Genomic DNA, 13838 nt, shown 5'->3' on the forward strand with positions numbered 1-13838 from the left:
GTTACTGTTCAGATACCACTGCCCAGCTCCCTGCTCTACCCACATGCTGGTGACCTTTCGGGTGGAGTGAGGACAGTGTGTGCTTTCTGAAGAGCTGGTATAGTGCATGCTTGTGGTTTGGATAGTAAGACCACGAGTCTGTTCCTTCTGCATGGGCAGAGCACAGAACCTTAGAAATAGCCCGTGGCCAATATACCCTTTTCTCTTTGTTTGGCCAACAGTTGCAGGCCTGGGCCTGTGCTCAGGCATATGGCTGAGGGTCAGCACCCTATGTAAGCTTGCAAGCCCAGAGACGGCTGCCAGGCTGACCTCGCCTCTACTACTATTCCCAATGACTAGGCATGCACAAGGGGGGAGACAGTATCTGTCTGGGGGCTGGCAAGAGGGTGGGGGGATTAATTCTGCTCTTCAGATATCAAAGACATCTTCACCTCTTTTAAGTGGGCCACTCTAACACTCCTGCGCAGCAGAACCGTGTTTTCTTTTGGCATGTCGGAGAGACGCAGGGCCTGCTGAGGACCTACGCCCGCTGAGGATCTCTAGTTGTTATGTTGCTGTGGAAGCATATCCACAATTCAATTTCCACACTGCTCAGAGGTGGTTAAAATGCCAGTCGGGTCTCAAAAAACCAGGGAGGTCCCACATTGGAGCAGGACATGCAGCCACAGTGGCTGTACCAGGCCCAGAGGTCTGTGCTGCCTCTGGGATGGGAAACCTCATGCCCTGCAGAAGGTGGGGCGTGGGGACTCCTGTCCGGGAGAGTGGCCTCCTGAAAGTCAGGTGTGCTGTTTGTCCACAGTGTCTATGGGTCTGGGTAGAGGAGGAAACTCCCTTGCCCACGAGTGCACCGTGTTTGCTGTGTTAGCAGTTATTGGCAGGGTCTCTTGGCTCATCGAGTCCCTCCTGCTGTATCGTGGCAGGATACAGATACTGCCCGGGGCTGAGTCCCCTGACCCAGGCTGGCGTAAATGAGGCATACTTCTGCGGAGTTAGACTGGTGCGAGCGAGAGGAGAGTCCCGCTCCTTGGGACCAATCCTCCTCTGCCTCTGTGCACTCCGTCTACACACCATTGCAACATGGGTGCCAAATGCTATCAGAGCGGAACGGTCGCATTTTACACCCCACGCATGGGGCGAGGCCAGGGGGAATTGGGCCCCTGGTGTTCAGCCAGGCTCTAGGAGCGGCGTGCGGGAGACATTCAGAAGCAGTCACATGCTTGTGGTCAGCATTACCCGATCTCTGCAGGACTGTAGCGGTCCCTCCGTGGGCAGTGCCCGTGTGAACTGCTCTGAGCAGCAGCCCCTAAGCAGCAAACATGCCGCATGGTGAAAAGAGAACCGAGAAGCCCAGCTGCTCCCCCACTCCCATCAGAAATGCAGAGGAGCTGATGTTTAACCAGTCAGCCAGCTCACTTCAGAAACGCCCGCTCGACAAGAAGGCAAGAGAAACCCCAGCGAAAGCAGAAGGGAAAGCGAGGTGGGGGGGGGGGGCAGGAATGAAAGTTCATCTCAACGACAGCATGAAAAAACACAAGGCAGCTCCATCGGGTGCAGCATCTTTGTGTCTGACCCCCCTGGGTACCGAGATAAATAGAGCCACTGTGAGAGGAGCCTGAGATTCCTCGAAGTGCACTGGGGGGAGGGGGGGTCTCTGTGTGCAGCTATAATTTACCTGGAAGAGCTGGGGTCCTAAGGAGATCTGGGCTATAGCGAGCGAGAGGGAGGATAAATAGTGACCGAATCCAAGGCAGTGATTACTCACTCCCAGAGCGGATGCTCTGTTGCTATGGCATGGGTGGGGGGAGTTACTCTGAATTCGCCTCTCCCCTTGGTGTTTTTAACTTAGCAAGCCTGAAGTCTGCTCGCTTCACCCCGCAAATCGGTCACAACCAGTCTCCAAGCAGCAGGGGAAATAAGCTTCCCGTGCGACAAGGATGGGAGGCGCAGAGCCAGGCGCCCTCCCTGCCAGCGAGAGTAGTACAGTCCGAGGGGGAGGCTCTTTGGAGAATGTACAGTCTGTGATCTGGCAGCCAGCTGATTCTAGCATTCAGGGGGCTTAGATGGAGCGAAGACGGCTGAGGTGGAGGAGCAGGTTCTGCTGACAAGGGTTTGTGCAGCGCCTTGGAAATCTGGGACAAATCGCTCCTTTCTGTTGCCATTGTTTGGAAGTGAAAGTCAGCGCCGCTGTTTAAGTTTCGGCGACAGGAGCTTGCAGCATCTGGAAGAGTCTCCGCAGCTCTGCAGGCAGCCTGCCCCAGAGGAAGCTGCCGAGAGCGGGGATCCGATGGTTCACTTTTAACCACATCCGTGCCTCAGCTAGAAATATTTACAGGCGTTTGTCACCGTTTCCCTCCATTTTGAAAAGAATCCCCTGGCAGCCGGAGCTGGGAAAACTGCTCTCATGGCGTTTAGCCCCTGGCAGATCCTCTCCCCAGTCCAGTGGGCCAAGTGGACGTGGTCTGCTGTGCGAGGGGGGGGTGCTGGAGACGGTGAGGATGGTGGGGTAGAGCGAGAGATAGAGGAGGACGACTCGCAGGCAGAGACCAAATCATTGAGTTTCAGGCAAGTATGCAGCATCCCTGCTTTGCTAGGACTCAGCCTTTGAACTTGTCACAGTCCCATTAATCTCCAGTCCCCGCTGACTTGCACGTGTAATGGCATTCAGAGCACGATGCATCCTTCCAGGGACAAAATGCTCTGCTGTGGCTCCGTGAAGTCCCATGTACTGCGTCTGCCCTGCTTGTCAGCTTCTCCCTTAAGAGCTTGTTGGCTATTCAGTGTATTGAATGTTCATCATTTGCATCTGCCTTTGCTAATTCTGCCCTTCCCTTCAGCTCCCTAGACGGTGTGTAGTGTTAGCGTTATTAATTCCCAGCCCCCTGGGATCTGCGCTCCTTTTCGGAAACGTTCAGCTTCGTGGATTTCAGGCACCCTTTTTAGTCCCACAGAGATGCAGCAATCGTAGGGGAAGGGAGTTGTGGCAGAGCAGTCCGGCAGGTCCCAGCAGCTGCTCTGACATGGTGCTCTCTGGTCTCAGTGCAAATGCTAGCAGACATGAAACACACAGGTAAAGGCTTGTTTTCTGAACTTCCCAACATCCAGAGCAGCTGAAGCTTTAGAGGAAGGGGCTCCAATCGGAGGTGCCATGTCCCAGGGGTCACTGACCCATGCTGAGATAGCCAGTGTGTGTTTTCACATAAAAACAATCTGTGCGCAAGGTACCAAAGTGTAATGGTGCTATGTGACTAATCTCTGATAGATGGGCATCTGGGGCAAGGAGGCTGGAAGGGAAGTTTCAAGGGGAATTGATTGTAACATGGTTTCACCTCCTCTACCTTTTCCATTGGTTACCATGGTGTGTTGGGAATGAATCACTCCAGCCACGGGATGTCATCTGCAGATCGGTTGATTTGCTGGTCGGCCTGGGAGCTGGAATCCAGTCTGGTTGGATATTTAGGGAACATATGCGAAGCATTTCGGAGCTAGCCTTGAAAGTGGTAATTCTTCATTCTTTTCCCCTCCTTGGCAGCTCGGATTCCGAAGGCAATTTTGAGACCCCTGAAGCAGAAACCCCAATCCGGTCACCTGTAAAGGAGATCTGTGACCCATCACTGGGATTGGATGCAGCCGAGGCCAGGACCCAAGGTAAAGAGATGCCATGAATCTTCTGGTCTCATTTTATTCTGCTTTGGATGCAGAAAAGGGGTTGGGGCTGGGGAGGGGAAGTTGTTCTCTTGAATAATGCTTGCCAGGTGTTTGCAGTTCCTGGGCTGGATAGTTTAAATTCAGATGCTCCAGGCTATGCACCTGCTGCAAAGGGCCATTTTAAGTTGAGTGAAATGTTGATTTATTGAACAGTTTTGAGGGGCCAAGGTCTGCACTGACATGTGACAGAGTCAGTTCGATTTCCCAGCTCGTGCCCTTGTGGTGCGCAATTATAATCAGGCTGTTTTGCAATAGTTGGTCACACCCACCCGCTACCCCGGAGCGGAGATAAAGAGCAAGCGGGAATGTGGCAATATGGCGAAGATGTTTATAGATCCGGTTTTGTGAGTTACCCCGAGGAGCTGAGGCTTTTTCCCATGGCACAATGGAGAGCACAGCATGCAGCCAGAAGCTGCTCAGTCTAATAGAAGGGAGCAAAGGGTATTTTCAGACTCTTCTTTTTCAAAGTGCCCTCCCTAACACCTTCCTGAAAACCCCGCCTGGGTAAATATGTCTCTTGTTGGCTTGGGGAGTCACTTGATAGTCAGCTGATTGATGGGTGCCATTCAGCGGGCAGGCCCTTTGCCGTTTGCAATGGCACAACTCCGCCCCCTTTCACAGTAGTTGATGCGATGTTTCATCCCTCAACCCTTCCTCATTACCGTCTGCAGCTAAGATTTTGTTGCATGGGGAAAGGGGATTTTATAATCTCAGTGTCACGGTGCAGAGATGAACAGAAATTGACCTCTGGATACCCGGGACTGATTGAGTCACAAATTAAGTGGATTTGGGTGTCTCACTTTAGTTGCTCCTGGGCATTTGTCCAGGTAACAGAAGCACAGCTGGACAATCTGACAAGATAGCCTGTGCATTGTAAGCCCAGATCTAGAATAACAGGTGACGGCTGAGGTGTATTGGCAGAGCTGGGGTGCGGTGTGGGGAATTAACACTGAAATAGAAGGGGCTCCGACCAGCCAGCATTGAAGGGCTTTGGCAGAGCTGTACAAGGAATCTCACGCTGTGCGGATGGTATTGCGTATAAACTGTGTGCAGAAGTAGTCAGAATCCACTGCTCTGACAGGAAACTGTAGGTTGAATATACTGAAAAAGAGTAACAGCCATGTTAGTTCTGAATGCCAGGAATCCTATCTGAATTTACCTCTGTTCAAATGCTGGCCCTAAAAGGGGTTGGAATGTGCATACCTCTCATGCACTAACAGTTTTTATTAGTTTTAGTTCTCCCCAGTATGGTCGCTGTTAAAATTTTAGAAACTTAAAATCTCTGATCCTCATTGTTTAAAAAACAGCCAGTGAGAGCTGCAGAGAACCAAGGGCTTCCTTGCCCAGTCAGGTTTTCCTGTCTCTATGGCTGCTATCCACCAGGATCCCATGATACAATGGTATCATAACTGCATCTCATTCCAGTCATCTGCTCTCTCCCACACACTGCCACCCTGCACTACTGGGTGCTAGCCAGCCCTTCACACTCCCGGATCGAATTTCTAAGTGGAAATCAGGGTTAATGCCTCCGTGAGACTTGGTGCTGTTGTCAAATCCCATATCTACATCTGCTTCTTGTTGCAATGTGGTGGCTTTGTAAACCATGTGAAAGGCTATCTGTGAAAAGGATTCAGTGGGACCTTCCCCACACACCCCACTCATCCATCCAATCTGCAGGGCAGGTGATTGAATCATATCAGAACATGGTGACTTGTAGACCTCCAAGGCCATATGTAGGAGGGTAGGAACGGCCCAGTGCAGTGTCTCTGGGTGAGAGGGTAGCTGGGGACATGGTGTACATTGGGACTAGCCACTCTCACTGGGCACGCAGTGCTGGCTTGGTGACCTGATCTAGTCTCTGCCCTCCCTCACCCAACACGGACTCATTGCCCTGGTGTTTAGCTCACAGGCGTTTGCTGATTGCTGGGTTTGTAATTCACCTTCCTCGAGCTGCAGCTGGTTACCTCTGCTCCATTAGGTTGTTGTTTCAGGCAATGGGGCGCTGTGACTGGTGGAAACATTCTAGGCTGTGACTCCGTCGAGCTCAAGAGTTGGAGCTGCTCCTTATTGTGATGTTCCCTGTACTCTGGCCCACCATCGGACCCCAGTACCCAGTGAATGCAGTCAGCGCTGGGGTCAGCAGCCAGGCCTTTTCAGTGGAGGGACCATCCATCATTAGTGACCCTGGTCTCCTGCTATTGCTGGGGCAGAGACCCTAGTGCTAGTCCAGCTAGACTGGCAGCAGGTGCTGTTTGTGTGCCTCAGTGGAGAGGTCCGCGCACTCTTACTGCCAAGGGCTAGCAGCGCAATCCTTTACTTTTTAGAAAAGCCGGAGGTTACTCCATTTGTAGGCTGATGTTCTGGGGCGCAGAGGGTGGGATTTCTCAGGAGATTTTCTTTGCAAGATTTCTGATCATCTCTGCAAAGACTCTGGCCTTGGCTACACTGGCAATTCACAGCGCTGCACTTGCTGCGCTCAGGGGTGTGAAAAAACACCCCCCCTGAGCGCAGCGAGTGCAGCGCTGTAAAGCGCCAGTGTAATCAGCGCCTGCAGCGCTGCACGCTCCCTCGCAGCACTGCAAGCTATTCCCCTCGGGGAGGTGGAGTACTTGCAGCGCTGCGAGAGAGCTCTCACAGCGCTGGCGGCGCGACTACACTCGCGCTTCACAGCGCTGCTGCGGCAGCGCTGTGAATCCGCGAGTGTAGCCAAGGCCTCTGGCTCAAGGAAGCACATTGCACAAGGCCTCAGGGAGACACTTAAACATTTTAAATGTCTCAGAGAACAGCATTTTGCAACTGATTTTCCCGGGAAGCACTATTCCTAAAATCTACTGCCCGGGCCAAAATTCAGTGCACAAATGAACTGGCTCCTCATGGTATCCCGGACAAAGGCTGCAGTGTTCCTGGGCTGTACTGCAGGGCATGTGGCTGGGGCTGCTGAGAAGGGAGGGTAACCAGTTGCACTGTCTAGGAAGTGTTGTATTTATGCTCCCATTCACTGACAGCTGAATGTCCAGGGCGAGCTACATACCGGTGCTGCTGCTGGTAAACAGGAGGGGTTTTGCCACTGGCTGCTAGAGCCAGCTCCTCATGGGCATGCGCGGCAAATTGCATGAGTGGCACATGGACCGAGGTCTTGTTGGAAGGTCACCTCGTACGGATGGCTCCTGGTGAGCTTGTCCCTTTCCGATAGACCACATCCCCAGGGCAGGATGCTGGGGAACTGATTTAGGACAAATGTAGTCTCTGTTGGGTTCAGCTGCTGCCAGCTGTGTCTGCCTCAGGCTCTAGATGAAATAGATCCATTAGAAAACACGAACCTCACCAGGATACACAAACCCAACTCCAGCCACGTGGACTTGGGTCTCTGGAGCTCTTGGCCTGGGAGCAATTTGGAACTGCTGATGGAGTGAGGCAGGCACAGGCCTGCGGTAGTTCACAGCAGTGGTAGCAGTCACCATCTCTGTCCGGATAAGCTCTTAGTATCACATTGAACATCGCAGCTGAAAAACAGTCAGTTAGGAGGCTCAATCCATTGCCCTCCAGCGAAGTTTCTTGAAACGATGGAGTGAGGTCACTCATGATGCATATACTATGCTCGGAAGGCTTCCTGGGATATAAGGCTACTGGACCTTAGCTAATGCATACATTAAACCCTCCTCATAACAATGCATCTTGGTTCCCCGGGAGGTTGGGAGGGCAGTGTATTTAGCACAGTCTGCACGCGAGCTGCCTGGCGCTCAAGAGCTGTGGTAGCTGTCATTGATACAATAATCAGGAGTCAATCCAGTTTAATGACTGCTTATCAGGGTTTAAACAACAGAGGTATCAGGAACAGCGAGACCAGGGTGCCAGGAGTGTTTGGGAAATGGCTGCTGTCCGAAGGCTTCATGCACAGACATGCCACAGCCGTTCCCAGTGCTCAGATGGGTTAGTGGGACTAGAAACTCATTTATCCACATAAAATTGTGATATCATCAGTATGTAGAAACAAAATTAGGTTACGAAACCTGTAAGGACAAAAGCACTGAATGGGGGAGGCCTGTTGCACAGACAGTCCAACTAGGGATAGATACACGGCACCCTGCATTGTCAGAGTCAGAGATACAGAACATCCCACTCATCTGTCAGGGCAGGCCACTGGCTCATTCTCTCTTCCCACACAAAATCTTCTTAACTCTTTTCCTTTATCATCCAGGACTATAGAGACCCTAATTCTGCCCTATTCTCTCTAAAGACACCTCCTTCTTCTCTCCTACAGAGTTAGTTTTCACAAGGAATACAGCAGAAGGACTCAAAACAGATCCTGGATTGTAGCAGCTCTCACCAGCGTTTACTTCTGTTACCCGTGATTCAGGCTCATGTTATACTGTATATTAACAGCATTATCACTGGTTGGTTTGTAAAGCACCATTCACAAGTATCCTAATGCTTAACAGCAACATTGACTTAAAACAGACCAGTGTCTGTTAAACAACAGTGAAAAACCAGCAGAGAAAAGCTTTAAAAGTATGAGCTGAGTCTGCAGTCCAAATATCCCGGGCTTGCTCAGTGTCTGAGCCCTGCCAAAGAAGAGGGACGTGTGTGACACATGGAGCACACAAAGAATGAGTCAAATGTAAAGGCTATAGATAGTAAAGGGTTGTTCTCCTAGGCACTTGGCATGCAGGGCTGTGGGGAATCATTGCTGGTTCATTTGGCTGGAATGTGTAGAATAAAAAGGGAACAAGGTCTTTGCAGCATGTTGCTGCTGCCAGTTTTTATTGACTCATTTGGAAGTGTCAGAGGATGGGGGGTTTGGGGCTGTGCTTGGGTTAGTCAGTAGTTGCATTTCATTCTCTAGACTAGCGAGTACTGTTGTTATTGTACGTGTGTATAAGGTGGCCACCACTGCAGTCCCCTCTATGTACGTTCTGTTCAAGGGAGCATAAAATAGGGAACCTGCTCACCAGTTCCATCCTGCAAACCAATTACCCTGACAGGACCAGCGCTGCCGCCTTGCTAGGCATGTGCACAGCATTCATCACCCCCACAGCCGATCCTTTACATCGGCGTCTCCCAACGACCCGTCTGTGGACTGGCACCGGTCTCTCTGACACCCTTTAGGAAGGCAGCCAGCGGGTCCCTGGTATCAAAAAGCTGGGGAAACCCTGCTTTACAAAATGCTTTACAGTTCTATCTCCCCTTCCATCGGGGGGGGAAGGGGGGCTCAAAGTGCTTTGCCAAACCCCAATGCATTAAGCCTCACTGCCCCAGTGAGCATAGGTGCTGGAAGTAGGGGTGCTGAGGGTGTGGCAGCACCCCCCAGCTTGAAGTGGTTTCCATCACACACAGGGTTTACAGTTTGGTTCAATGGCTCTGAGCACCCCCACTGTACAAACTGTTCCAGCCCTTATGCCCGTGAGCTGGGGAGTATCAGGGGCTGCGTTTTGCAGATGGTGAAGCTGAGGCTCCGAGAGTGGAAGTGAATTGCCAGAAGTCACGGAGGAAGTCAGTGGCAGAACTGGAGATAAACCGCAGGGGCCCAGTTCTCCACTGCCCAGCACCTTGTGCAGTGGTTTGTACCAGTGCAATGAGGACATGGTATGGTTTCACGTCAGAATGGCAGCATTCTGCCACCAGTTTCCAAGGTGCAGGGCAGTGGAGAGTCCGGCCCCACATCTCCTGGATTTCAGCTCTGTGCCTCAATCCCAAGACTAGCCTTTCTCCCTAGCCGTGGGTCTGACTGCCGCAGGAGGGCGAGTGAAAAGCCCTAACAAAATGATTCATCTTCCCTTGCAATGTGAAAGTGACCAGGCCTGCGGTGGATTCCAGAGCCACAGAGAATGGCTCACAGACTGCATGGCCTGTTCCCACAATGGGGCTGCGGGGCATGGCCATGTCTCTGACGTGCTGTACAGAAGAGTTAGGGTGCCCTTTTCATGATCAAAGGAGCCAGCGAAGAAGTCAGTAAGAAGAGTTGCCCCAAAGGAGTCGTGATCTGGCTGCATTCAGCGGGTCAGTGTGCGCTGCCGCCTGGCTCGGGTTGGGAGCAGCCTGTCAATCGTAAAATTGTTTCCTTCCAAGTCACTTTAGAGCGTTTGGTAGAGTTTAAATACAAACCAGCACTACGCAGTCAGGCTGGTGAAGCAGCTGGGCTTTGAGGAGCATCGGCTGAGTGTGCCGCACTTGGGCTCTTCTGCCATGCACACGGAAGGGAAGGGGAGCTTGGTGGTCTTTGCACAGCCTGCACGCACATTCTCCAAACATGACTCACGCAGCAGCAGCGTGGGGGTGGCCGTGTGGCAGGAGAGACTCTCTTTGGAATGTAAATGCACACACAGGCCTCTGAGTAAGGAGCAGAGCAGCACACGCCGGGGCAGTGCTGGAAAGCATTCCCAAAAGGAATAGCTTGCATTTACTGCAGCAATTGGGATGGCTCATTCGCAGGCTAGCTGGAGGGATAGATGGACTGCCAGGAACGTGCGTCTGCTGCTGCAGTGACTCTTCTCCAGAGTGCAGGGAAGGCCCTGTGTGTCACTTGCATTTTGCATCCTGTGTCATTGTTCCTGAAAAACGCGCCACTGATGGGCGAGCACGTTGGAGTCAAAGGAAATGCAGGGAGGAGGCAGAGCAGCTGCCAGGTTGGGGGAGGAGGGCTCTCTGGCTGGGCTGTCCACTGGGTAGGCAGATTAGGCTGCAGTGCATTTGCATAGTGGCTAGTAAAGCCAGAGGGATGAATTTGGCCCAGTTTGTATAGCCGGGTATGAAGTGTTGGGAGACTAGTTTTTTATTCTTCCCTCCCAACCCAGATAAAGTCAGTGGAAGCAGAATAGAGAAATTGGCTGGTGCTGGGAGCTTAGCAGAGGGCTCTTGTACTGAGCAGTGCCTGGATCGGGTCTGCTGGGCTTTGTTGTTGTTGGAACATCTCGTTTCAAAACTCTTTAGACTAAGCCTCTCCCCCGGCCTCTGACTGATTCCCTGCGGAGGGTGAGCCCTGGGGAGGGAGGAGGGTGGGCTCTGGCCATGAACTGGCTACACAGGGGAATTTGAACTATGCAGCCAACACCCTGCTGAATAGTAAGCCTGTATGCATCCTGCCCAGGGGAGCACGCCATGGAGAATGGCCTTCCCGATGGCTCATGGCAGCAAAACACCCCCACGCTTGAGATAATGTTGCCATTTGACACTTGTGGAGAGGGGCCCACTAGGCTCAAGGAGGGGCATTTTCAAACTCCCTGTCCTTACACAGTGCTGCTTTAGGGTGACCAGATGTTCCAATTTTATAGGGACAGTCCCGATATTTGGGTCTTTTTCTTATATAGGCTCCTATTACCCCCCACCCTCTGTCCCGATTTTTCACACTTGCTGTCTGGTAACCCTAGTGCTGTTTGGGTGAGCAATGTTACCCATCCTGGCCTCCTCCCAGCTACAGATCTTTGGGGATAAGCCAGCACCCCTCTGGAGCGGTTTGGGTGGGCCTAGGATCCACCAGGGGGCTGTGTACAGCCTGGCCGTGAAGTGGGAAAACCGATGGCGTGTAAAATAATCCTATCACGTAACCAGCACGGAGCCTCACACCCCCTCAGACACACCGTGGAGAGAAGCAGTGAGAGTCAAAGCTGCTGTGAGAGTGGGCAAGTTCTGAAGGGCCAGAGCCCTACTGTGCCTTTCCAGGCCTCACACAGCTGAGGGGGTATGTACTGTGTGTACAAGGATCATCTGCCACCTTACCGCTGTCCCCTGTGGGGTATTAACAAGGTAGCCAGACCCCGGAACTGGAATCCAGGATTACCTCAGAGGCGGGGTGGCATGCGCATTCGGGGAATGTGAAGAGGGGATTTCTACTGCAGAGATAAAAACGAGGAGTACTTGTGGCACTTTAGAGATTAACAAGTTTATTTGAGCATAAGCTTTCGTGGGCTAAAACCCACTTCATCGGATGCATGCAGTGGAAAATACAGTAGGAATATATATATATATACACAGAGAACATGAAAAAATGGGTGTTGCCATACCAGCTATAACGAGACTAATCAATTAAGGTGGGCTATTATCAGCAGGAGAAAAAATCTTTTGTAGTGATAATCAGGATGGCCCATTTCCAACAGTTGACAAGAAGGTGTGAGTAACAGTGGGGGGGAGGGGGAATAAACATGGGGAAATAGTTTTACTTGGTGTAATGACCCATCCACTCCCCGTCTTTATTCAAGCCTAATTTAATGGTGTCCAGTTTGCAAATTAATTCCAATTCAGCAGTTTCTCATTGGAGTCTGTTTTTGAAGTTTTTTTGTTGGAGTATTGCAACTTTTAGGTTTGTAATTGAGTGACCAGGGAGGTTGAAGTGTTTTCCGTCTGGTTTTTGAATAAGAGATAAGGTGGCTCTTTACTGCCCCACTGGCTTTTCTCTCTCACATAGGCTGTTCCCCAGACCCAGCAGTGCATCCCCTGTTGCCCCGCAGGTGCTGGGGGCTCTGACCCCAGCCCTGCGTTTGTTTGTTTTTGCAGTTTTTAGATTTTAGTGACCACTGTCCCTCCCATCAAGTTAAGACAGTCCTCCACCCAAATGATCAGTGCCTTGCGGTGATCATCGCTTGCCATTTGGAATTTGCCGCAAGCCCGTCAGCGTCCCGAATGCACACTTCCTGTTTCCAGTATAACCCAGCTCCCCAGGTGCTTGGGGAAAAGGTGGGCTCTGCCACAGCCTGAAGGGTTAGCAAGTCTGGGCTCTGGCGGGCATCAGGAGGGAGCAAATTACAAAATCGAAGTGCCTTCCCAGAAGAGTCAGTTCACCAGTATTTCCCATGAGGGAACACCAGCCAATCTCAACATCCAAGCTCAAAATGATGGTAACCAAAGTGTTGTTCATACGCAGAGCCCAAACCCGCGTGCGACTCTCACACAGGGGTGTGGGTCACAGCAGAGGTCAGAGAGGCGACCTCCACGGAGATGGAGTAGCTTGTTCTTTTATTTACCCAAGGTAGATGAATTTAGACTGATTTAAGTTTATGCCTGTCAGACGTTGGCTACAAGGAGAATGCACCGCCCCGGGGTATAAAATGTGGCTGTCCTGTGTCCCTTTAATTTTAGGGTCAGATCTTTCCTTAGGAACAGGTACCACAGCAGTAGCCTGAAACACTACATCATAGAACAGGCCTAGTAAAGTACTGTGGACTTTGTTAAGAAGGGTTAGTTTTCCTGTTAACGAGTGGGAGGAAGACCCTCTCCAGTGCTGGCTTGGAGAGCTACACAGTCACGGCTTCACAAAGGTCCTGTCGTTGTGGTTGTGTTTGGTAATGTATTTCACAAGGGCAGGAAGGTAGTTTCTAGCGGAGGACATTCCCTCCCCAGCCTGGGGTGCAGACAGTCCTTCATGCTTCATTTCCATGGCTTTTAGCATATTGAGGATCAATTATGCAGATCAGAAGCCACCAGCTGAGTCAGGCTTGGTTCAGCATCCTGGATTAGTGCAGGAATGTGGATATTTCTCTGCTCCATGTTTACCTTCTTTTGCTGATCCATAGTGCACTCAGGAGCCAGAAAATATGGAACAGCCACAGACTCACTTTGATAGACATAAAGTCCTTACGAAGATGAGTGCTTTGGTGTTTAGCAGGCCAGATGGGCTGTCCTGACTACCATAATTCATATTTCCCTTGTGAAGTGTATTAACATTTGCATTATTTCAGACATGATGCTGTACTGCTTACACTGGCTGGCCAGAGACAGAATCATGGACCGTGGTACTGGCTTCACAGGACTAGCACTGCGCCTTGAAGTCTCCCGTGCTATTACAGATTTTCAAACAAGCTCTGCACACCACAGCCAAGGACAGATTTTTTCAGAGGCATCCAGGGGGGTTGCCATAGGGGTTACAATGGGAGATGAGCACTTAAAACTCTGGCTTCAATTATGGGTGCTGAGTACTGGGAAATCTGGCCAAATGCCCCTTGCCAAAATGCAAGAGGCATGCAGAAGAGTTGAGGATGGGCTTTCATTACTGCAGGCATTTCCCCCTCCCTTCCCAGCCCAGCTCACAGCTGTACCGTCCCTTCTGCATCTAGACACTTGACAGCTGTCGTTTTCAAGGTGTCTGAGCAGATGAGGATCCCCTGAAAGAGAAGAAAAGGTTAAAAAGTCAAGGATTTAGTAAG

At 51.3% G+C, this 13838-nt stretch overlaps 1 protein-coding gene across 1 annotated transcript in view; it reads left to right on the forward strand.

Moving 5' to 3' along the window:
* The first annotated feature begins 2081 nt into the window (after window positions 1–2081).
* The window catches only part of TACC1 (transforming acidic coiled-coil containing protein 1), a 43687-nt gene continuing 31930 nt past the window's right edge, over window positions 2082–13838 (forward strand). The window contains exons 1-2 of the mRNA XM_029912766.1: window positions 2082–2562; window positions 3530–3645. Coding sequence (XP_029768626.1) covers window positions 2402–2562; window positions 3530–3645 — 277 coding nt within the window. The 5' untranslated portion in view covers window positions 2082–2401. The remainder of the gene's footprint in view (window positions 2563–3529; window positions 3646–13838) is intronic.

The sequence above is a fragment of the Terrapene carolina genome, unplaced genomic scaffold (assembly GCF_002925995.2).
Source record: "Terrapene carolina triunguis isolate 2854851 unplaced genomic scaffold, T_m_triunguis-2.0 Scaffold53, whole genome shotgun sequence".
NCBI lineage: Eukaryota > Metazoa > Chordata > Testudines > Emydidae > Terrapene > Terrapene triunguis.